This window comes from Anas acuta, chromosome 19 (genome assembly GCF_963932015.1).
Source record: "Anas acuta chromosome 19, bAnaAcu1.1, whole genome shotgun sequence".
Taxonomy (NCBI): Eukaryota; Metazoa; Chordata; class Aves; order Anseriformes; family Anatidae; genus Anas; species Anas acuta.
Genome location: NC_088997.1, coordinates 4,043,301 through 4,067,337, shown reverse-complemented (window position 1 = coordinate 4,067,337; position 24,037 = coordinate 4,043,301). Strand labels below are relative to the sequence as shown.

General features: G+C 36.0%; 1 protein-coding gene across 1 annotated transcript; it reads left to right on the top strand.

Annotated features, from left to right (window-relative positions):
- The first annotated feature begins 1,721 nt into the window (after positions 1-1,721).
- Positions 1,722-23,906, top strand: TRPV3 (transient receptor potential cation channel subfamily V member 3). The gene is made up of 17 exons (XM_068656047.1): positions 1,722-5,382; positions 8,675-8,779; positions 10,430-10,513; positions 11,592-11,749; positions 12,420-12,596; positions 12,802-12,942; positions 13,384-13,664; positions 14,390-14,566; positions 15,659-15,817; positions 16,274-16,375; positions 16,921-16,994; positions 17,907-18,072; positions 18,588-18,654; positions 19,038-19,309; positions 20,114-20,226; positions 20,915-20,985; positions 21,911-23,906. Exons 1-17 carry the CDS (start codon positions 5,264-5,266, stop codon positions 22,003-22,005), a joined length of 2,361 nt encoding a protein of 786 aa, XP_068512148.1. The 5' UTR covers positions 1,722-5,263; the 3' UTR covers positions 22,006-23,906.
- Positions 23,907-24,037: the final 131 nt, after the last annotated feature.

The following is a 24,037-nucleotide window of genomic DNA, read 5'->3' as shown; positions in this document are numbered from 1 at the left end:
CTGTCCATTTCCTACCAAAAAAAAAAAAACAACAACACTTGGCTCTTTCTTACCTTATCTACAGCTGGAGAAAGATTTCTGTTTTTTTTTTTTTTTTTTTTTTTTTTTTTTTTTTTTTCTGGCCTGCACAGTTCCCCTTGAACTCACACCTTTTAATCAAGTAAAGGAAAGAGGAGCTCTATATTCATCTCTTTGGCCTCACTGCAAAGACATACAAATTTTAAGTGTACTATTTCTGGTGATAATGGAAAGATTCTATTAGGAGAGCAGAAGAATTTATGGTTACTCTTCTGGCACATCCCAGAAAAGGAGTCTGCATTAACCATTGCTCAACAGCTCAGAACTAGCAAAGCTGAAAAACACCATTCCCTGTAGTTCACGTAGCAAGAAGTAACACTAGCACTGTTTATGTGAAACGCCTCTTTGTATCCTCACAGACCCTAAGGGTACACGTTTATCAGAAAATATGCAGATAGGGAAAGATCTAAACACACCCACCATGTTTTCACTGACATTATCACTATGAAAGTGTAATATTTTCTAAGCCCATTTCTACTTTTTCAAAGTGATAGCAAAAATGTTTGCTTTCTGGAGCACTTAGCGTGATCGTTTTCTCATTTTTGCTTTGTGCTTTCTGAATAGTTCCATAATATATAATAAACTAAGCATGACATTAAGGGATGTCATTTACAACCCAAATGCATGTGCATAACCATTTTCTTTTGAATACAGTATGTAAACTGCAGAGCACTGTGATCGTTTGAGATATTCTACTGGTACTATTAAGTCATCTGTAAGCGACTCGGCTTTAGTAATATTTCAGTATATAATTATTGCGTGTGTGTGTGTCATCCCACTTTGGCAGCTATGAAGTAAAGAGTTTGTTGTCTAGCAAGTTTCTCTCTGCTGCCTAATTTCAGATGTAACAAACCCTGTAAGGCTGCAGTACTCCAGCGCTGTACTTATCTGTGCTTTCCAACAGCTGAGCAAACCGGATGACTGAAGAAGGGTGTTTTTGCGTTTTTAGGATAGTTTTGAGCTTGAATACAGTTTTACTCGTTTGGCAGATCAGTCTCTTCGGATGTTGTTGAAGTGTCAGTGGGCCCTAAACCTGAACTTCATTCGTACCTTTCGGAGGTGCCTTCTTTATACTGAAATGCAAGTTTTGTAAACAGGGTAAGTTCTCAGAGCTTCTGTGGGTGTTCGGTGTAGGTGTGATGCTTTTGTGGAGAATGAAATCTGCTGAACTTTCTTCACTGAATATATCTTTCAACTGGAGAATGCTTTCCTATTGTGCTTGTTGCTGTTTTTCAAATTTATAAATCTGTCTTTCTCCCAAGATGTGCCACATGGACTCCTTAGGCATTCAGAAGTTATGAAATATGTCGTTAATTTCATTTATACTTCTCGGCCTGATGTATTGTGAAACTCCCTAATTTCTGTGGTAAGGGTGTCTAAAATATACTGACATACAGGCTAACCTTAAAAAGCATTGTCTTCTCCTACTGAAAGGTTCAGTCACTGTAGTGACTGTCAAAAGCAGAATACCTGGCTGAGCAGAATAGTCTTTATTTCAACTCACTAAAATTTCTTCTTTTTATTACATTTGGAGATAAGCAGGTCAATAATTTTAAAGGGCTTTCCACACAAAACAAAATTGCTTTTCACAGACACTTTTAAAATTTCTGTTAGGAAAAACCTTCATAGGAAAAGAACAAATTTCTCACCAGGAAGAAAATTACTTTTCTGTAGTGCCTGAGGTTTACTACAGCCCTTCAAAAGTTAGAAAATCTTACAGATAGTTTGAAAATCTTACAGAAAGGTGAATCTCTTTTTGTCAAGTGTGATTCCTGCCGATTGGATTTATATACCATAAATAGTGCACAAAATTCAAAATGGAGTTTTACTACCGTTCCTCTGGGAAAGGGGATTTCTTTTTATGAGTTAGTAAGAATTAGTTCATAGGTGCTAGAAAGCATCACGGTATGTGCCGTGGGTGTTTGAAGGGTCCTGTGAATGAAACAGCTATTGGTAATCACTTCCTCTCCTCTGCCCCTAAGGAAGTAGAGACCTTTGTGCCATGATAGCCTGGGTAAATGTTTCTTCTTATTTGTAGGATTCTCTTTTTAGCCACTGTGTTTATACTGTCATTGATCTATAGAGATAATAATATGTATGATTTATCTTTGTCTCAGGTAAGCACAAGGTGAGTCTGTGATAGCAAGTAACGTACTGTAAAAGTGGCAGAGTCCCATTCATCATTACAGATAAATGTCCTTTCCTTATCCCCACCATGCTGGAGGTGACATACCAAGTCCTCGATGTCCTCAGAATCCTCCCCAAAATAATTCTTACTACTAAAATTAACACGGTATTTTTGTCTCACTGCCTACTTCAAATAAACCGCTTCTGTGACAGCCTGTAAGCAAGGATTAACCAGATAATGAAAGAAAAACGTAGTTACAACAAAAGATGACATTCTGTATCGGGTTACATAGGCTACAGTGCTTATTATCTGACATTCTCCAGACTGTTGCACTGTTTTTCTCTGTACCTCGTAGATTACGTAAAATGGTAGTGCACAGCAAGATGATGATGTCATTAAACTAACAAGACAGAGGGAGGTAAGAAGCTGATAAGCATAAAAAAAATCTATTAACTTTCATGAGATTTGCATGGGTATAGCTAAACAGGAACTGAGTTCTGTAGGAGATACTGTCAAAAGCTTAGGCTCAGTTTTCATCTAGACATGCAATTAATCGTGATTAAAAATGAGAAGCAGACGCTACTTCAGCACTGTAGCAAGGTACTTCTACCATTGTGCCTGCAGTTATTTACTTGTGCGCGCTCTGACATCTCATTTAAAATAGTCTCTGTGGCTGAGAGTCCAGTCGTAGATGTGCCTTTGAAAGCAGTAGTCCATGTATTAAAAAATGAACCTTTCGTCTTTTTCTCCCTAAATTGCTTCATTAAGCAATTTACCTTTTTTATTATTACCTTTGAGTATTTTCACCTCTCTAAATGCCTAAAATATCTGCAGGGAAAATTAGCTGCAGGTGGGGCTTTGTCTTGCTCCCCCTGTAGATGGCCCATGCAGAAATGTGGTGCCGTATCTGAGCAGCTCTAGCATTGCTCACAAATCAAAGTCTCTTTGCTTTGTCTGTTGTGTTTTACAGATTTTAACTTTGGTCTTTATTTTCTCCAACTTTTGCAATCGCTCCCGCTGACCCCTCTAATTTTGACACGTGCCAGCTGTGTCCCTCTCAACTTGGCATCACATTTTGCTGACACATTTTTTGATCTACTGGTCTGTTTCCAACTATTCTTTTCCTATAAAGTTGCTTCTTTTGTAAAGCTGTTTAATGCCCATCTCCATCTTATTGTAGTCCTCTATAATTGATTTATGTCAAATACCACATTCGCCTCCTCCTCTGGATGTGAAATGTCTTTACTCTGCTCATAAACTGCTGTGTATTCTAAAATCACTTGGTCTTACCAAGTAAATCGCAGAATTATTTATGAACTAAGCACAACAACAGTAACTTGCTTTAGCTGTGCTAAGTTAAAATGTTTATCTGTCTATGAACTCATACAACATGTGTCTGAAAACTATATGAACTGCATTTTCAAAGGCACGGACAAAACTTTTTTCCTACTTCAAATATGTAATGCCCTAGTTCAGTTTTTCTGTTCACTAATTGTGGTGAAAGCTACCATTTCCTTTGTATGCAAGTGTACTAAGTTAATCAAATTTGTCCTTTATAAATTATTTCTATGAATATTGTAATATGAGTTCTTAGGACATTCACATGGCATATTTCTGAGTGGCACTGGTGTGATGTCACATCTCTCCTGTAAACATGTCTAACAGTGGTAGAAAACACAAAATTTTATTTTCATGATTGTTTTTTAAGCCAACCCTTTCAAGTTAGTACTTTCCAATATTTCAGATTTCTTCTCTGTTTGGGTTAGTGAAAAGAAATTACAACTGCACTTCCATGTGTTTGGGCCTTATAAATTCTCAGTTTTCTGTATTTGGGATGGAAAATGTCCTATACGTAAACATCAATCATATATACATTAACGGATTTATATTCAAATATTTGATATGCCTGTCTCCTTTTCCACACTAGGTGTCTTTTCAAACATGCTTCACAATCTGCTTTCTGTATCTTGAGACAGAAGTAGAAGGTTTGTATGTACATTCATCACATTAAGGGAAGTGGATGTAGGAAAGGAAAAACATGTAGTTCTTTTTGTTCAATCCTGCATGCAAATGATTTTTATAAAATCCTTGGGTATGGAGGGCATTGCCCTGATTTGCTTGGGAATGGAACCATGACCTTGCAAAACTTAGTGTTTTTACACTTAGTGAATTTTAAAGGATCCTAAATTCATATTGTTTGCTTCCAGGGTATCATTGGTGATTTAAAATGATGCCCTTGAGTATTATGTTGAGAAAGAGGAAGATAATTATTCTTCATTAATTACAGAATTCCTATTATGAGCGTTTATAAGCAGATAACATGTATTAACATCTGTTTATGTTATGTGCTGTTGATCATTTCCATATAGCAGAATCATGACTTTTTTTTTTTCCCCAAAGAAATGTTGAGAAATGTTGACAGCACACAAAAGTCCTTGATGTCATCCATGTGACCATTTGTTTAGCTGAGTTCAGGCTGGATACAGTATTTAGAGTCTGCCTGTTGCTTCTGCTATTCTGATGCATTCAAAAAGTTCAGGGCTTTTTCTGTGTTCACTACCCTTTGTGTATGAAACCTCCCTTCTCACATCATACCTGCTGCACAGATCTTTCTGTAACTGGCCACTTTTCTAAAGTTAAATTCTTCAAGAACTGACTGTTTAGAATAATTGTAAATATGCACACATTATAGGGGAACTTATGAAAGCCGAAGAGAACATTGTGCTGTTTGCATTTCTCTATATAAGATATACTGGCACTGTGACTGACAAACGCCCTTCAGTTTAATTTGAGCACATACTTGAAGTTACAGTTCTCCTGGATTTATGGTGTGGATTTTCCACTCATAATGGAACTTCTACAATGTAATTTAATCAGTCTTGACTATAACCCTCCAGCTTTGACACATAGAATAACATGTATGTGCCTAATAACTGAAAGATGAAAAGATATTAAGAGTTGTGTGCTCACATGTGAAGAGATTGTAAACTCTTGGTCACTAAACCTTCTTGAAATGTACAAGTGGTAAGTAACTGTGATTCTATCTACTGCAGAAATATGATTAAAGATAACAAAGAAGTTGTTCCACTAATGGGCAAGAAAACAAATCCATCTGGTAATCCCCCTTCAAACCAGCAAGAGAAAAAGCCAACTGAGAGCACTCCCACAAAGAAAAGGTAGGACTCTCGCTCACTCTAAAACATTACAACTCCCTTTTATATCTACTGTAGTAGATATTTGCACTACAATATCACTAACATCTTTATTCATGCTATATATATGGATGAGATAGACCTGATAAACAGAAGGTGCCTTCAAAAAATCATGTGCTTATACTGTTTATAAGTGGAAGAGTATCCTGCTTACTTAGACATACAATGTGTTCACCCTGATGGGACAAATACATAACCCCTATCCTAGAGACATCAGACTCAAGCACCAGTCTAAGTTAACGTCTCCTATCAGGCAGGCTTTCTGCATCCAATCTATATACCTGTATAAACTTACACAATTGTGGTCAATTAATGGTCAGCATTTCAATAGGAGAATGTAAAGTGATCACATGGCAGGGTACACCAGGTTTCATATAAAACATGCTGGCCTGAAAAAAAGGGACATTTCAAATTTAGCGTCACATGAGAATATAAAGGATTACGGGGAGACAGAGGTGGAATTAAAGAATAAGGTCTGGGTAGAGCAGGAGGTTTGGGAAATCCTATTACAAACAGAAACCTGAATTCACTCTATTTTTTCATAATTCTGATTAATGAGATTTCTTATTTTATAAAATATTCACTTTAATTCATATTTTATGCTAGAGAATTAATACAATGATTAAGGGTTTGAATTTAATATGAATAGAGAAATAGAAGCAGTAATTCATCCATGATACTGTTATTGAAACTACCTAAGTTACTGTAGACTGAGGATGGATTTTCATTCATAAACTTTTCACTCTGTGGCTAATTACTAGCTATTACAGTAATTTTTGAACCTCTGAAGGCCTAGGCAATTGTGGCTGTTCTGACATTTATAATTTCTTAATAATCAGAGGAATCACTTTCTACAGAAAAGGTGTCATAAGTTATTTGAGACCCACTGCCTGGGTGGCCCAATTTTTCCTCCTGTCATTAAATGTAAAAAGAGAAGCTCTTCACTTGAATCGCTGCATTTTGCTTGTAGAATAGGGAGATTGAGTTATCTGAACAGCTCACAATACACTTACTACTCCAAAAATGGGCAATTCCATGGAAGATTTATAGTTAAAACAAATATTGGCAAACAGTGGCAAATACTACCCTTCACTTAGTTATCCCCTATCTCCCATTTGGTTTTGTGGCATCAGTAACAGTAACCTTGGGGATTTTGCCATCTCTCTACCAGCAGCTCAGGGTGTGACCACCAACATTCCTGGAGTATAAGGAATGAAGATCACGTGAATTTTAATGCAGTGGTTTAACGTGTTCTATTAATTACATGTTTCGATGCTGCTGCTGTACTTCTGTTGCTTCAAAATGCTTCCTTCTGGTATGCTGTGCCACTAAGCAGCTAGTGCATCTCCATGGGTAGCATTTCTCATTTGGTAAATGTATTGGCCATGTGTACTTTATGGAAAGACAGTGACTTCTCCTTCTTGAAGCTGCTGGTATTTGGGTGGACTAGCAGTATGTAATTAAGTACAGGAAAACCAACATGTACGCTGGGGAGGAGTGCTGCCAACGTTGTCGGAGCCTGATTATGTTTGTGGGCAGTGTTCCTGACAGCGTGCACCATGGCCACGTAAGCACTTGGTTATTTTTTGGCAATTGTCCACTTTGCATGGTGGTTTTTGTTTTCCCTCCCCTTCCCCCCATGTTATCGCCATGTAACCCACATGCCAGTATAGGTTAGGTATGTCAGCCTCCAAAACAGGGCCTACTTCATAGCTGTTGTATAGCTTTTGGTTGCACATGAACACACTCCTGGGAGAGACATCAGCCTGTAGCACACCATCTCCTCCTGGTTCTGAGCCAAGTGCAGGTGGGACGGTCCAGCTAAGCCTGAAGTGCAGCACTTCTGGCTTTCTGTAGATTCACTGTAGCCTCCAACAGTTGTTGGGACAGATCCTGCACATCATAGCCAGGGAATGCAAAAGCAGGATGAACCCATGGTGTTTTCACCCCTCGTCAGTCTCTCTGCCAGGATCTCTGTGAAACAACAGTGATTTACAGCAGCTGTGAACCTGGTGAGTGTGGTAGAAGTGATGGCAATGGTCCTGTTTCTGTCTAGGTTTTTTCCTGTGCTCTGAGGAGAACTCTATGCCTAGGTAATTTCAGGGACACTGTCGTGCTAGGCAGAAGCTGCACATCTTGAATGTTAAAAGGTATATAAGTTTAAACACCTACATGCAGTGAATTAACACTGGGATCCCCAAGACATTGGAAAATGATATGAACTAGGGCCATTATTAGATCATGCTAGTTTTAGCAGATATCAGTGGGTTGTTCAGTAGTGTCCTAATAACATAAAGCATTTTAGCATCAGTATGTGTACTTTGATTCAACAGGATTCTTTGGGGGAGATGCAGTTAAATGAAAGGAAGAAATACCCTAGGGACTAAACCACAAATATTAGGTGAATTGGAGATATTTTTCAGGTGACTGATATGTAAGACAGTTGCTGAATGAGAAGCCTTGTGGGAGTTAGTACATTCACCACTGAAACTCCCCTGTCTTAGATGAAATGTAGCGTGGATTAATGAGATCTAGTAATACCAACCCATTGACTTTGCCTCCCAACTCTGCAGGCTTTTAAAAGGCTAAATCTTACAATTCTTCTCATATTCGCTTTTCTGTGTTGTTTCAAATTTCATTTCTTTTTCCTATAAATAGTTATTCGTTAGCTAGACATTGTTAAATGTCATGCACTGACTGGCAAGATTCAGTTCTGGAGGGTGAATATGTCTTATGTCATTAAACATGTGACCTTTCAAACTTTCTGATTTAATGTTTATCACTGCTGATAGGTTTGGAATGATCTATTTTGATGGCTCCTGGCTGGAGAAATAGGGGCTGCAGTAGAAGGGCGAGCATATTAACATGTCTCTGTGTGTATGCATATATGTATGTCTGTTCAATAAATGTATGGCATTGCATTTAGCGCTTTGTACAGAAGGCAGGTGCAAGGCTGTTTTTAGGCTGATGGTGTAGTGGCTTAGACATGTCAGGACCTGATGCCATGCCTCCTAAAAAAAACTTGGGATCTTCTGCCCATCTGCCAGCATGTAAGTACTGGATGCTGCCTAAATGTTGGAGTCTGGGATCCTCCCAGGCAAAAGTAGACAAGTCTCTTTCCATCACCTTATTAGATGTAATACCAGCAAATTTAAACTGTCAGCATTGTCCCAGGCATTTACATGCACTGCTTTGTTTATTTTATGGTTCAGTTTGTTTTTTTTAACTAATATTTTTAATGCAATGTGTTCAACAGTTCACACTTCTTTCTGGAGATTGATGGTTTTGAAAGCAATGCAACTCCAAATAATACATCTCCCCCTGTGTTTTCAAAACCAATGGATTCAAATATTCGTCCATGGTAAGTTATAGATGCATATTCAGTAGTCATATTGCAAATATATCTATTTTATTTTCAACAGCTACTCCATATTTCTCCTTATATTTCAGAGCTAAAATTTCTCGTGGCTTTTCATAGATTTTGGTCACTTTAAAGACAAAACTCCACTGGAGGTCTGTTGTTGCTAGATAATTTATCTGCTGCTATCATTCACATCAAATAAATCAGGCCTCAGATTTGAATTAATTTAAAATCAATACTGTCTTCTTTTTTTTTTTTTTTTTTTCTAAGCCCCTTATTTGGGATATGTTAGTACAAATGCCATGCACACCTTTGTGTGTTTTCTGCTAGGTGAAAACCACAGCTTAATTTAGTAAACCACATTCCCAGCTCTGTGTGCTAATATCCTTGCTCTGTTGCTCATTAACTACCAAACAACATGAAGATACTGAGTCTGAGATGTTTAAGGCAGCCATTTATGCTGAATGAATAGAGAAAAAAATGTGTCTGGGAAGAGCACACCTAATTTTTAAAAATTGGAGTGGTACTAAAAGCCAGTGATTATGAATACGGGAAAATGTATCAATGTTAGCATAAACTCAGAATTATCAAATGGTTTTTTGTTTGATGAATGTCTGGTCAGCTTTTTGGAATTAGCTGACCAATTTATTTTGGTTTCAAAGGAAAAGCATCAAAGTTTCTGCCTCTCATTCAGGGACAAACCTGCACAAGACACGTGTATGCTTTGTCACTAGATTCCTCACGGTTTTCTGCAGAGAAGTGATGGACTGAATAAGAATGGACTCTGAGCAACCACCTTTGTTTCAAATAAATATCTGCAGGGCAATGTTAAATGCTTGCATTTTTGTCCATACATCCACTTTGTCAATAGCTAATAGTTTAGTCTCCCGAAGTTATTAACTGGTGATTGTTCATCAAATCTGAACATTATAGAAAACAAAATTATAAGTAAAAAAAAATTGCTATCAATTCATTTTTAAGTCAGATCTGCCTTTAGGAATGTCTGGAAATGGCATAAGTAATTACAAAATACTAATGGCACCGAGATCCTTTAAATTTATTACTGAAATATGTATTTAGAGCCCAGTCTTTGATTTCTTTTAGCTGAGGCTTCCATCTCAGTCAGCTGCAAAATGTTCTTGCGTTGCCTGCAGTGTACTGCGTAGTAAATGTTTAAATCACTTTCATTGTTTGTTTGCAACCCATACTGATTTAGCACTTGTTTTGTGACAGATGACAAATTCAGGATGTGAAAAGGAAGAATGTAAGCTTCAAGGTGCAGCACTAAGGATGTTGCATAACAAGCACTGAACATTAAAAAAAAATAAAAAATAAAAATCCCACAGATAATGAAATAACATAGTAAAATAAGATAGTAAAATATATGAAATAACATAGTAAAACAAAACATGTGTTTTTCCTAAGGATTTTTAAAATATAATAAAGTATTTTGGGTCTCACCCTTCGTACCACTCACTTGAATATATACAAGGGAGATAAAATGATAAAATTAATATCAGTGTCAAATTAGATTAATTTCAGTTCTACTGTAGATACGGCTTCCTAGCATTGACTGATTCATCAAGCAATTTGGCAAAATGTCTTCCAATATCTTCTTGACTTAGCAGTTATGCTTTTTGTTTTCTGCAGTGCATCTGGAAATGGGGAAGATATGGATTCCCCACAGTCTCTTCAGGATGATGTGACTGAATATAGCCCTAATGTAGACAGTTGGTGAGTAGTACATTTTCTACAAGTCTATGATAGGGTAGATATCACCAATTTTGTTTGACATTTTTCAGAAAAAAGATACCTATGCCTTTCTTAGTTTTCAATAATTAAACTTTGAAATGAACAACTCTAACTTGTGCTTTTCTCAAATCTCATATTTAGTATGAGGATTCTTTGTATATAATTTCTGTTTCATAGATGACAACACAGGACCTAAACCCTTATGCACAACAAGGCATGAGAAAATTCCCAGAAATCAGTATTGTGTACCAACCATACAATGTACAATGTATTTTTCCTTCAAAAGCCAACTCTCATAGGCTAGAAAGCATTTCTTTTAGAGGTGAAACATTGCCCTCTGTTTCAGTCAGTATTAAGAAATCTTTGTTTGCTTGATGGAATGAACAAAATGTCCTTTCTTAACACTTCTGAGGACTAGTAATCCTGATAGCTAATCTCACTGTGAAAAGAAGATATATAGCTGATGCATTAATGAGGCTTCCAAAGGAAGTCAGCTGGGAGTATTTCTGACTGGGGGTAAAGTATTAAATCATTCCAGAATAACGTATGACCAGGAAAGTTGTGTAAGAAGACGTGAGATTAAAAACAATCTTCTGCTGTGAGTGGGATGGGTGCAGCTGGAGTGCAGCATCAGATAACTTCAGGCACTGAAGTCATAAAGTTGTAGACGGGTCAGAGAAGCATGGAGGGGAGTAATACTGAAGGCAATATGAAGAAAAGTGGAAAGAAGCATATTCATTACTGTTTCTCAGCCTTTGTTATAGAAAAATGGACAAACTGACAAAAATGCAAAACAAAATTACTTGAAAAATGTACATTGTAATAAAAAAGCTCTCAATAGCCACTTCTCTGCAAATAAGCAACCTACATAAACGTAGATCTATGCCAAGTTTTATATATATATACATGTATATATATATATATATATATATATATGGGAATAGGGCCAGTATATGTAATCTGGTGTAAGTAATTGCATTTCTTCTTCCTCTTGTGCAGAAAATAAAATAAACCCAAGTAAACTGATTCAGCAATTTCATTATTATTTTTGATAATTCAGTGCTAACATACCACAAGGTCCTGAGCAGACAAGTGCCCGGAAGAAGTTGAAAAGATACATATTTCGAGCAGTATCTGAGGGAAATGTGGAAGAATTGCAAGGTCTGCTCGCAGAGCTGAAGGAAAGATCAAATGCATGTACAAACATGACCGTGCCAGGTAAGCAGTGGAGTTACCTGAAGGAATACTGATACCACTTCTGGCAGCATAGTATAGTCTAAAACTAGGAAACGCAGCAGCTACTTGCAAGTGAATTTGAAGTCACTTGTTTTCAATTAAATATATGCCATTTCTTATTTCTAAATGAAAGATTAAGATACTCAGAAAGCTACCTCCTTGCTGTCTCTGAGGCAACACTGGAGAATATTTGTCCACTGTTTATGATATGCTGAGGGTCTATCTGCACTGTATTCCCAGAGCCATACGTAAGTTAGCCTTTTGCAGTATGGGATTAAAAGCTGATGTCTCTACCACCCTGTAGTCAGTCTAATTGCAGTATAGAGAGGGTTTGTGATGTATGTTAGCATGGCAGAGTGGGTAGGGAAGTTAGGAAAGGGTTTGGGGTTTGTCTGCATTTACCATGGCAGTGGGATATCTGAAAAAGAAACCAAATACACTGGCCTCCTTATAAATCAGTACCACATCTCTGAAAGTGTCATCTCACAAAATAGCTCAAATAGAGAGTGAATAAGGAGTAATTGCTTGCTAAATAATATCATATATATTCCCCAGGTCCCACCCCAAATAAACAAAAGATTAGAATTATTTTCCTTCCACTTAATAAATAATGAAGCCTAACGTGATCTAATCTCAAAATTTACTCTTGCAGATTATCTGATGAAAAAATTCACAGCTTCAGACACTGGCAAAACATGTCTGATGAAAGCTCTACTGAACATCAACCAAAACACAAATGAGATCGTGAATATGCTACTCTCCTTTGCAGAAGAAAATGGTATTTTGGAGAGGTTTATCAATGCAGCATACACAGAAGAGGCCTATAAAGGTACTGCCATCTGATACCAGTTCAGGAATATGGTTAAATATACCATCAATAAATGTAATGTTTTCTTCCAACATTCTAAGAATGGTTTCAATTCCTGAAACAACTTTGATTCATTGTTATTGGTGCTATCTGTTGTGAAACAGCATTAATGTTTCATAATGTGCGTAAGAGATTTCACACTAAATACCTGCGTCTGCTGTTTCAGGCCAGACAGCTCTAAATATTGCCATTGAAAGAAGACAATATGAAATCACTCAGAGCCTTATAGAAAAAGGAGCTGATGTCAATGCTCACGCCCAGGGTATTTTCTTTAATCCCAAACATAAGCATGAAGGCTTTTATTTCGGTAAGTAGAAACGTGATCTCTCTCCAAAAGGCAGGAAGGAATACCCAAACAAGTAAGTCAGTATGGAAGATGGGCAAGTGTGGATCTTTACTATTAGCTGACCTATATTAAGAAAGTCACATCACAAGATAGGAAAATGTCACAGTACCTTTTGTAAGGTAACTTGTCAGAGTGCAATGTATAATAAACACTCAGAAATACTTGTAAAACAATTATTAAATGCTGAATAGCAAATAAATTGGCATAAATTTGAATCTGAAGATTGTCTCCAAACAATGTTTTCTTGCAAATGAAGTTTTTCTAAAGCAAAAGCCAAATTAAAATTAATCAATATTTAAATGTGCTTTCAAATACTAAGATGCTTAACATAGTCAATTCTATAATACAATTTTAATGCTTGTAATAAAACATGAACAGATGTTACATTTTATAATTTTGTAGGTGAAACTGCACTGGCGTTAGCTGCATGTACCAATCAACCAGACATAATTCAGCTGTTAATGGACAATACCAGGACTAATATTACTTCTCAGGATTCCAGAGGAAACAATATCTTGCATGCATTAGTTACTGTTGCGGAGGACTTTAAAACTCAGAATGACTTTGTAATCAGAATGTATGATATGATTTTGTTGAAAAGTAAAGACAGAAATTTGGAAACAGCAAGGAACAAGGATGGTTTGACACCACTACAATTAGCTGCAAAAACTGGGAAATTAGAGGTAAGTATTAGTTCAGTAGTATCTAAGAGAAATTAAATATAGAGAGAGTCAAGGCCAACCATGTACTCAGACATTAGTGCTCTAGCATGTAGTTTTCCATGCTGGTTATGCTGTTACTATGTATCAGTAGTATTCAGTGAGATAATTTTGCTCAACATAAAAGCAAAACTTTCTATTGCAGTGTTGCTTCTGCTCTTCAAGGTTTTTCTCTGACAATACCTTTCTGTATCCATGCTATTTAAAAACAGCCTTGCAAACCTTTGTATTGTACTGAAACTCAGAAGTATTGCATTTATTACAAAACTATTATACAATATAAAATCTTTGTATAATTTCAGAAGACTCACTAGTACTGCTCTGTTAAGCTGCTGTGGCATTTGGCCCTCATAAATCATCTGTGTTCTGGTAAAGAGTTGACAGTGGGTTAATTTAGAAAGTAAATGGTTAAGTTAAGGGAATGTGAACTCATGGAAAATTGTGCTTTCATCCTTTAGAAAAATCTCTCTGATAGAAAGGCTAGAGGCATTAAAATACTATATTTATTTCCTAGAGGTCTGTAACCTCTAACACCACTTATCAAATGACGGAATTACAAATGTATTGAATTGCAGTACTCTAGCAAATGTGATAGTTTTAACGTATGGGTTTTGGCAAGTGCATCAGTGTGCTTTCTCTTTTCCCACGAAGAATGCATGTGCTTACAAATGATTCTGTTAATGTTTTAGGTTCTGAAATACATCCTGAGCAGAGAGATAAGAGATAAGCCTAACAGGAGCTTGTCAAGAAAATTCACAGACTGGGCTTATGGTCCTGTTCAGTCTTCTCTTTATGATCTGACAGATCTAGATACCACCACGGACAATTCAGTACTGGAGATTATTGTTTATAATACGAATATTGGTGTAAGTTATCTATTACTATTATTCATATATTTTCTAGCAGTATACTCATTTCAGGTGCTTTAGCCTACTCATTTGACTGAAGAACTTGTAAAACAGTAAATAATAACTTCTGCTTCTTAGTTTTGTATTGGAAGCAAGGTTAATTTTACATCTCTGTAGATTCTCAGCTGTAAGTGAATATGGATTCAGATCCTCAAACATTGGCTAAGTATTTTGGGAGCGTTTCTTTTTCTACATTTAAAGCATTAATTTGCCTTGCATGGGAACATAAACAAGACCCAGCTGGTCAGACCAAAACTAGTATAATTCCTCCATGGTTTGGTCACTGGCAGCTGCCTAAGAAAGCTCTTGAGAATAGGGGAAGCAAGCAGCAATGCATTCACAGGATACTCCACCTGTCCTCAGCAAATTGCGTCTCACCAGGTTTTGGAGGCAGGGGTGGTGTTTTTTGTTCTGTGCCCTGATGAAATGCTTAGCACCCACAGAAGCCTGTGGACAGGAGTTGCCTGTCTTTACTAATACCATTATTGCTGTGCTACTGTTTATTTTCATGGCATATGAAGTGTTCTTAGGCTGTCAGAACAACACCCTATTTTGTCCTATTAATACAATTACTACAATTAACTTATGTATTGTACACAGTTGTTCTAAAAGAAGGTTCTATTAACAGTCATGGAAGCCATAGGGTTGTATATTTACTTAATAAAAACTTCACCTCACATACATGTATTTTAGGCATCTAGGGTAGAACCTTATCACAGAATTTTAGTTTTTCAAAGCCAGAATTTGGTGTTTGCTGAATTAAAAAACTGTCATAAAGCTTCTGTATGAAGCAAGTGCAGAAGTTCACACTACAGTTTTATCACAGTCACAGTTTAACAAAGCATGGCAGGTTATCACAGCCTGAATTGAAGTTGGCTCATTGTATCTTGTAAATTTAGGGTCTGACAAATATATTTGAGTACAGATGTGTTTCTAGATCAGCAAGATACTGAATGAAATTTATAAAATACATACCTGAAATCATCTCAGTTTCCTTACAGGTGGAAAATTCAAATCCTAATTGTTTGTTTGTTCATTTGCTTTCTACAGAATCGTCATGAAATGCTGACTTTGGAGCCTCTGAATTCACTGCTGCGAATGAAATGGAAGAAGTTTGCACGACACATGTTTTTTATGTCATGTTGTTTTTATTTCCTATACAATATAACACTGACGTTAGTTTCCTACCACAGACCTAATGAAAATGAAGTGAGTACAGTAACTTAACAAATTTTACTGCTTTAAATTGCAATAGTACTTCCTGATCTGTTTTTAAAATGTTGGTGAGTCCAAAAAAAACACCACCAAAACCAGATATCAGTTTATCTGGCTACAGTGAGAGCAGGTTCTCCCAGATCAGGTCTTTGCATCTGGAAGGAAGAGATGTAACAGAGGAAATAATTCTATTTGCGTTTTGTGAAAGTGACCTAAAAGACACATAATACAAAGACTGGTAGTTAAGTTTCTAAAAGTGTGGGGAGGGGTTTTGCTTTTCTTTTAAGAAAGAAACCTCTGCTATTCTCTGTAAATCCACCATGAATTCAACTGTTAGAGTAATGGCAGAAATTGGGTACCCAGAGAGCTAAATACATGAGGCTTCCGGTTACTTTGCCTTTTACCCTTCAGATATGGAACTCAGTCTTTCATTTTGGACCTATCTTGCAGGCTCCACCTTATCCACTAGCTCTAACACGTGGTGTGGGATGGCTGCAGTTATCGGGACAGGTGATGGTTATGTTAGGAGCAATATTTTTAGCCATAAAAGAGGTAAGACTTTTAAATAACAAATACATAACAGAGTAGGTAAAGAACTTGTCTAGATTTACGAATATGCTGATGATTTGTGTAATGTCTAAAAGTATTCAGTAGAATATGTCACTCATTCTGAATGACCCTGGATATTTATTTGAATATGACTGTATTGCTCTGTGAAACAAATATGTGAGGGATTTTCCTTTGGAATTCTTAAGATAAAGAGATTTTATATTTATATGACAGTAATGTTGTCTAATTACTGGGGTTAAGTACAGCGTTGAATTAGAACCTATAACAGAAAAAAGCAGGGCATAATTTTTACCATATACTATAAGTAATTAAAAACAGTATCTAGTTGTTAAATTATGCCAAAGATGATAGAAATTGAGACTCTGCTGTTACAGCTCCGTAAAATATTTTTAATTCTAGAAGCTATTATCTTGTCTTATCAATAGATTTTTAGAAGACCAACTTCAAATGCATGATTTTGAAAAAATGATTTTGAGCCCTGCTTTTTCTTACGACCATTTCTGTATTATATTTATCTGTTTACATAGAGTGTAGCCATCTTTCTGCTTAGGCCCTCAGACCTGCAGTCAATTCTCTCAGATGCGTGGTTCCACTTTGCATTGTAAGTCTGTCATGCATGTATTTGATGCTCTCTGTATAATACTTATCTATCCTGTGGTCACAGGGAATGATTCCTGGAGCAGATGCTCAATTTTCTTTAGATTATTAGTTTTCAGAGGGATGGATGTAATCTTCCATGCAGCTTTTCTGTAGCACACACTAGTGCTTTCACTGATCAATAACAATACTGGGCGTTGATGTGTACTGGCTGTATTTTTCCCCAAAGTACAGACTGTCTTTATCTCCTCCAGATGCTGTATCTCTTCATGCTGTATATAGAGAAATGTGTTTAAGAAATCTTTTTAATAAACCAGATCTAGTTTTTAACTCCTCCAGGAAGGAAAAATTGCATAAAGCTGGTTCAGTTGGTCAGCTGGTCTTGATCACAGATGGTTCCCTCTCCTTTCTAGAATAAGGTTGTGTGATCAGTAAAAGGAGGTGTCTTAACTACACTTTTCTTTCTCTTTCTACAATCATGCTAATACCAATTTTGTGCTGCCAAGAATCTGGTCTATACGCTATCAGAGTGCATCACATGTTCTCTTAGTGTCTTCCTTGCAGAGAGGTTCATAGAAATATCTTGTTAGACTAGAGCTTTAATTAAGCTGCGTCAGAGATGCTATTAAGGATTCCTAATATCTTGCCAGCAAAATCAATTGGCCAGCTATTCTGGGGAGAAGGGTTTACTTAAAGTAAGCTTTAATAAACATAACCATGATATATTAATATACTTACATTTTCTTAAGATATCTATTTTATTGTTAAATTATATAGGTTATGTTTGTAATGGGGAATGGAATGCAATATGAAATTAGAATTCAAGCATAAGAAACAAGTCATTTCGTATTTTTCCATAATGCTGTTGGTTTTGTTCTAGTAATTTCCCTTTTACAAACATGTGTTTTTTTAACAGTTTTATACAAGCTTTGCTTGTGATCTTCTCTGTCTTTTTGTACTTGTTTTCCTACAAAGAACACCTCGTGTGTCTTGTTTTGGCAATGGCCCTAGGATGGGCTAATATGCTCTATTTCACCAGAGGTTTCCAGTCCATGGGAATATACAGTGTTATGATTCAAAAGGCAAGTATGTTTGTTTGTTTATTTATCTGCCTTGTTACAGTGATTGCTTATCTATACAATCCTAATGAAGCATGTTCAATTTGAAAATATTTTATGATTCATATTGAAATTCCTTATTTTTGTATTTTGCTGAAATAATGCATATAATCTACTTTATAACTTCAATAGCAGAGACTACCTTGAATCTTAAAAGTAAGATTTTATTAAATATGCAAGTAATTTGTGTTTGTGATTTTCAAAAAAGAGTTCTGCTATTTAATTGCATCATAGGTTTAACGCCTATATTGTGCAGCTATAGTCACCATTAGAAGTACACAGCATACCAGGCTCTTACTTGCAAGATTAAAAAAAAAAACAGACCTAAGTTTTCTCTTCCCACTGAGGCTACAATCAGTTTGCTTAATGAAAACAATCTGATACTTCAGTGTTTACTGCACATGTATGCTAGCAGAATATATAAGCATAAAACTAGTTCTCAGTTTTAATTCCTGATAAATATTTAATTTAATTTTTAGGTCATCCTGCAAGATGTGATAAAATTTTTAGTTGTCTATATCGTGTTTTTGCTGGGATTTGGCGTAGGTAAATATTACTGGAGAAAAGCACTGATGCTCTGTGTGAGTAAAAATTTTGGCATTATTATGAATAAGAACCCTATTGTCATGATGAGAGCTCATGTTGGGGTTTCTTCTGGACATTAAAAAGCCAAGTTTAGAGATTTAAAGTCTACCTAGAAACTATCTGAACAGATAAGTAATTTGGCTTTTGCTCAATTGCTTGCAATTTCATCTGCATGTGGGTACTTTCTGTTTCCTTTTGGTAATCTGTCACCTAGCTGCTGGTGCGTATGTTGCTGGGTAGCTGTAGCTCTTTATTATGCAGTGCTTTTTGAATTCTTCAGGATAAAATGTGATGTATAAATAAAGCATTATTGTAATTAAAATTTTCTCATGCTTTTTCCTCAGCTCTTGCTGCATTGATTGAAACTTGCCAAAACGGCAGTGAGTGCCATTCTAACAGCAGTCTGGGACCTGTTCTGATGGATCTTTTTAAGCTCACTCTAGGACTGGGTGATCTGGAGATCCAGCAAAATTCAAAATACCCTGTGCTATTTCTTCTGCTCCTCATAACTTATGTTGTGTTGACTTTTGTTCTTCTCTTGAACATGCTTATTGCATTAATGGGAGAAACAGTGGAAGATATTTCTAAAGAGAGTGAGCACATCTGGAAACTCCAGGTTTGTTTGTGAGTTAGCTTGTTTAATGAAGAATTGATGCATTGGCCAAAATCTTCTAAGCTGTATATGTGGTCACTTACTGTGCTCATAGTAGGGGACAGATATTGACAGTGAGAATCTCCATTTGCATATGTGTACAAAAAATGGAAATATGTACGTTTAGTGTAAGAATATCCTGATAACTTCAGAATTAATAGAATTAATAGCTATCCTGAAGGTAATCTTATGGCTTGAATTTTCAATTCCATGTACTGTCACGTAGCTTTGTGACTTTCATTCCCATGGGTACGTCACCAGGAATGTTTGTTTCACTATCTGCCCAGAAATCTGTAACACAGCATACTTTGTGATTTCATCCCTTGAACTTGCACAATGCATGAGTTCACTCTGATTTTCTATTTTTTACCTAAGCGTGCTTTCTGAGTCCCAAACTGTAATCACAAATGCAGTCAGAATTAGGACTGGAGTTGCTTTCTGTGATGGGCAGCATCCCACTGAAGGAGATATAGCCCCATGGCAGAGTGTTGGTATGAAGGTATTGGGGATAAGCCCTAACCACTGAGCCTACTTTGAGCATGCCTCCTGAGCTGGGTCTAACTAGAGGAAGTTGTGGACTGTCTAATTGCATATGCCAAATAACCAGTGTCATTCCATATTATTTACTGCTGCTGATGTGTGTATCAATTATAGATGGTGGATGGAAGGGTATAACATGTTTTAATGAAAGACGGAGCTCATAAACTGCATATACAGACATTTCTGAATGTAGTTAACCATACTAATGTTACTATTTATTGTTAATAGAGAGCTAGAACCATTTTGGAATTTGAAAAATTCTTACCAAAATCTTTGAGGAAAAAATTCCAACTGGGAGAACGGTGTAAAGTGGCTGAAAATGACACGAGGGTGTGCTTAAGGTAAAGCAAAATTAGAATATTGTGCTATTGATTATGCTCTGTATCTCTCTTCAAGGTTATTTCTCTTCAAAAGACTCTGAAATATTTTATACATCTGTACAAAACATCTTCTGCTTTTAATACATAGCTCTTTATAAGAAGAAATAGTAAATGCATTTACTGTACTGAAACTCCGTTTGGGTTTTTTAGTTCTGATCAATTGCTTAAGAAAAGGGAAAATACGTAAGGAAAATACGTAATTTTTTATAAGAGAACTGATTTTCAACCTCAGGTATGTTTTTAATGTAGAAGTATCAGATTTGCTTGCAGGAGATATCAATTTTGTCATAATCACCTTTGAATGTTAACTTAAAAGTAATTATATTTGGAATTAATTGCTAATTGATATGATTAGCATATTGAAGAAAATGTTTCTATGCTGTTTTATGAAAAACACTCAAATATTTAATGTGAGTTTCAATACTATACTCATAATGTGTGGAATTACAAAATAGTCTGAATATCATTCCCATCTACATACAATGTGTAACACTGCAAAAGACAGTCAGCCCTTTAGTATTAGTAAGACAGGTGTTGATGGTAAACCATGGCAATCCCAAGATGGAATGAGGAAATAAAAGGGGAAGTGCAGCTATGTAGCTAGGAGAGAATGCATGCTAATAACATAATTTATATACAATATAAACAGGATTAATGAAGTGAGATGGACCGAGTGGAAAACGCATGTTTCATTTATTAATGAAGATCCAGGGCCAACAGGTACTGCTGAATTTTACACCACAGTATTTGTGAAATCTTTTTTTCCTTAGAAATGCCTTGATGTAGTTTTATACCTTTAAAAATATAAACTTGCGTAACCTAGATATTCAAAAACTCTATTTACTGCAAGGGAAATACTGCAAGGGAAACTCATGGCTAGTATGGTAGGGGTGTTAAATTAGTTTAAAAAATTTGGAGAGAGGTTTGGTTACAACTTTCATTATTTATGCCTTGGTATTGAAACATGGTAATGTTACCATATTTATTTTTCTCTAAGCAGTTACACTTGATCTAAGTTTTACATTTTCTTCAGGCATTTGAATGGTATAAGAGTGAAGAACTTGTAAACAGACAAAATATTTTTGTTCTGAAACAGCTGTCACAAACTACATTAATTTCCTCCTTGAATAGTTACATACAGCATTGCAAAATTTGGCAAGAAATCAGACTGATTCTACCTAACAATACAGTAGTTTGCTATGTTTTAGTCCTCAAACATTCATGTTTGTTTTGCGATACACATTGGATGACAAATGGCTCCTTGTAAATGTTAACCAGGAAATTCAAGATACCCATCTGCTGACAGTGTTGGAAGTGTAATAGAGAAATGACCTAACTTTGAGGTGTCAGATGTCCTTCTGGGAACAAACGTCGGAGTGTATGATAAGGGCATATGAGGATCTGAGAGATTTGTTTTGCAGTTTGTTCTTTAGTCAATTAACATTTATTCTGTTTAGTGGAATGATCTCAGCAACAATGAAAAGGGGCAGACGGAAAACTTTGTATAAGATATGGTAGCAAACTGACAGCTTACTATTTAATTAAATGCATGTTTAAAAAAAAAAAAATTAGTTGTGCAAAAATTTGGTCTTGCATATACAGTTTCTACCATATCCTGTTTTGTTTATAATGCACTTTTTTGCAGATCCAAGCAAAGTTCAAGATAATTCAAGAACTAATAGCAAAACAACCCTGAATACGTTTGAAGAAATGGATGATTTGCCTGAAACTTCTGTTTAGTTCTTCTGTATTTCATATGTGGATGCTTTGGAGGCTAAAAGCATCAGAAGCTGATGTTGAAAGCTTTTTTAGTATTTTGGACAGCTGTAACCAGCTGGAACACAAACTTACAGTGACATGGTCTGATGACTTTAACCCATTTAATCAGTGCAGCTATGCTAAAAATAAAATGGACTATTTCACTGGTTCAATTTTGAGCCTCTTAAAAACCATTGCTGTCCAAGTATGTATGACTATTCAAACTTGGATCTAGACTATGTACTGGTTAAAAAAAGGTCTAATGTGAGATATTTCTTCCTTTTGTGGAAAACTGAGATCTTTGTGATCCCAGTCTGATGTCTTTTGTTTTCAAATCTTTAGCACATTGTATTCTGAAAAAACTTAAGTTTTTGTCATGGAGAAAAGAAAGGCATTTCAATTTTGAAGACTACTAAATGAAGAATGTTACTTTGAAATAACAATGTTCTGGAAACATTTGAAACTTTTGTATTGATGGTCAGTGTTACTGGAATCTTTATCCCACAATTTGGAGAAAGCCTCAAGTAGAAAAATAGCCCCTTTGGGTCTCATTAGCTTTGTGATTTATTTTCCTGTGTATACTACCTAGGGTACAAATGTGGTCTTTATTCATGTGGATCATATGTGGATTTTTATTCATTATTTATATATGTGCCTTCCCATAAAATAATAGGGCAGAAACACAATTCACAATGGAGAATTTCTGAGTTTGTTCAAGTCACAATGTCTTTATTTTTCCTGTTTCTACTTGGCTTTTCCATACTGGTGAATCTTGCTATCACACTGGAAGTTTTCAGGTTTAATTAAATCAATTTCTACATTCAACCACTTCAGAAAGATGAAAGTCAATTTCTTCCCAAAGGAACAGAATAAGTTAAATGCAATATAATTGCAGACTTTATTTTATTTTTATTTTTATTTTTTTTAATTCAGAGGACTGTGTAATGCATTTCTGTAGCACTTTTTATTTCATTACTTGTGATGACCTAGTACTATAAATTATATTTTTTACTTTTCTATTTGTGTATGTATAAAAAGAAATAGTTGTCCTGTGTACCTGTAGATTTCAATTATTACAATATGTATCTTCATTGTCATGGATTTTTGTCGTATATACATTTGGTGCCTGTTTTAAAGGTACTATTTAGGAAACACTCAGGTAAATTCTGTTTTGTGTTTGAATGATAATATGAATTGCATTGGATTCTTACAGCTAAGCCTGAGGTGCGCAAAATGGTCCAAAAAACTTTCTTAACACAGAAGAGAACGTGAGGGAACTCTCCATCGGAAAGGATAGTGCAAAGCTATTTGCAGTGATGGTGAACATATTTTTTGCTACCAAACTGGTCTTCTACAGATGTCCTATGAGGCGTTTGCTACCGTGTATGGCTCGGATGGATGGGATCAAGTTGAAATCTTCAGTTACTTTTTCACAGTGCATAGGAATTCTAGGGGAAGGACATTCATGCATATCAATATACTGATGTAGTATCTGAGCATTGTTTGACCTTCTTAGTAGGATATGTGAGTATGAGAAGAAAAAATCCTATCTTCCAGAATCTTTCATCTGTGCTGGTTGATTTTGCATTGAAACTGACAACAAAGAATATTGTCTTAGGACTATGCAGTTCCATTTGGATTCTTTTGAGTGCCAGTTTTTGTACCAAAAAAATACCTCGTCACATATACTCAGGAACCGGAATAAATGAGTCTGCACTGTATTCCATATTGTTATGGATAGACTTGTCACTAAAAACAAGTTCAGATGTCTCTGCACTGTACTGAGGTCAGACTGTACGCACAGCCATAAAACAGGGAAGACACAAAAAACGTAAGGAATGTGCTGTAGCCATGTCCAGGTTCAAAGCTATGTGATACAAATGAGGAAGGGGGTGGGTGGGTGGGATTGTTTCTAAAAGTTCTTCACTGAGAAAATACCTTGTGTTTGTGGCCATAGAGTCCTGCTACATACCAGTTGTCTCCTATCTCAAGGCTCTTACCGAGAAAAATGACT

Coding starts and splice junctions, on each gene's coding strand:
- TRPV3 (XM_068656047.1), top strand. CDS start 5,264: ATGATTAAAGATAACAAAGAAGTTGTTCCACTAATGGGCAAGAAAACA. Junction 16,376..16,920: donor TATTTTTAGCCATAAAAGAG/GTAAGACTTTTA, acceptor CTGTTTACATAG/AGTGTAGCCATCTTTCTGCT. Junction 20,986..21,910: donor TGAAGATCCAGGGCCAACAG/GTACTGCTGAAT, acceptor ACTTTTTTGCAG/ATCCAAGCAAAGTTCAAGAT.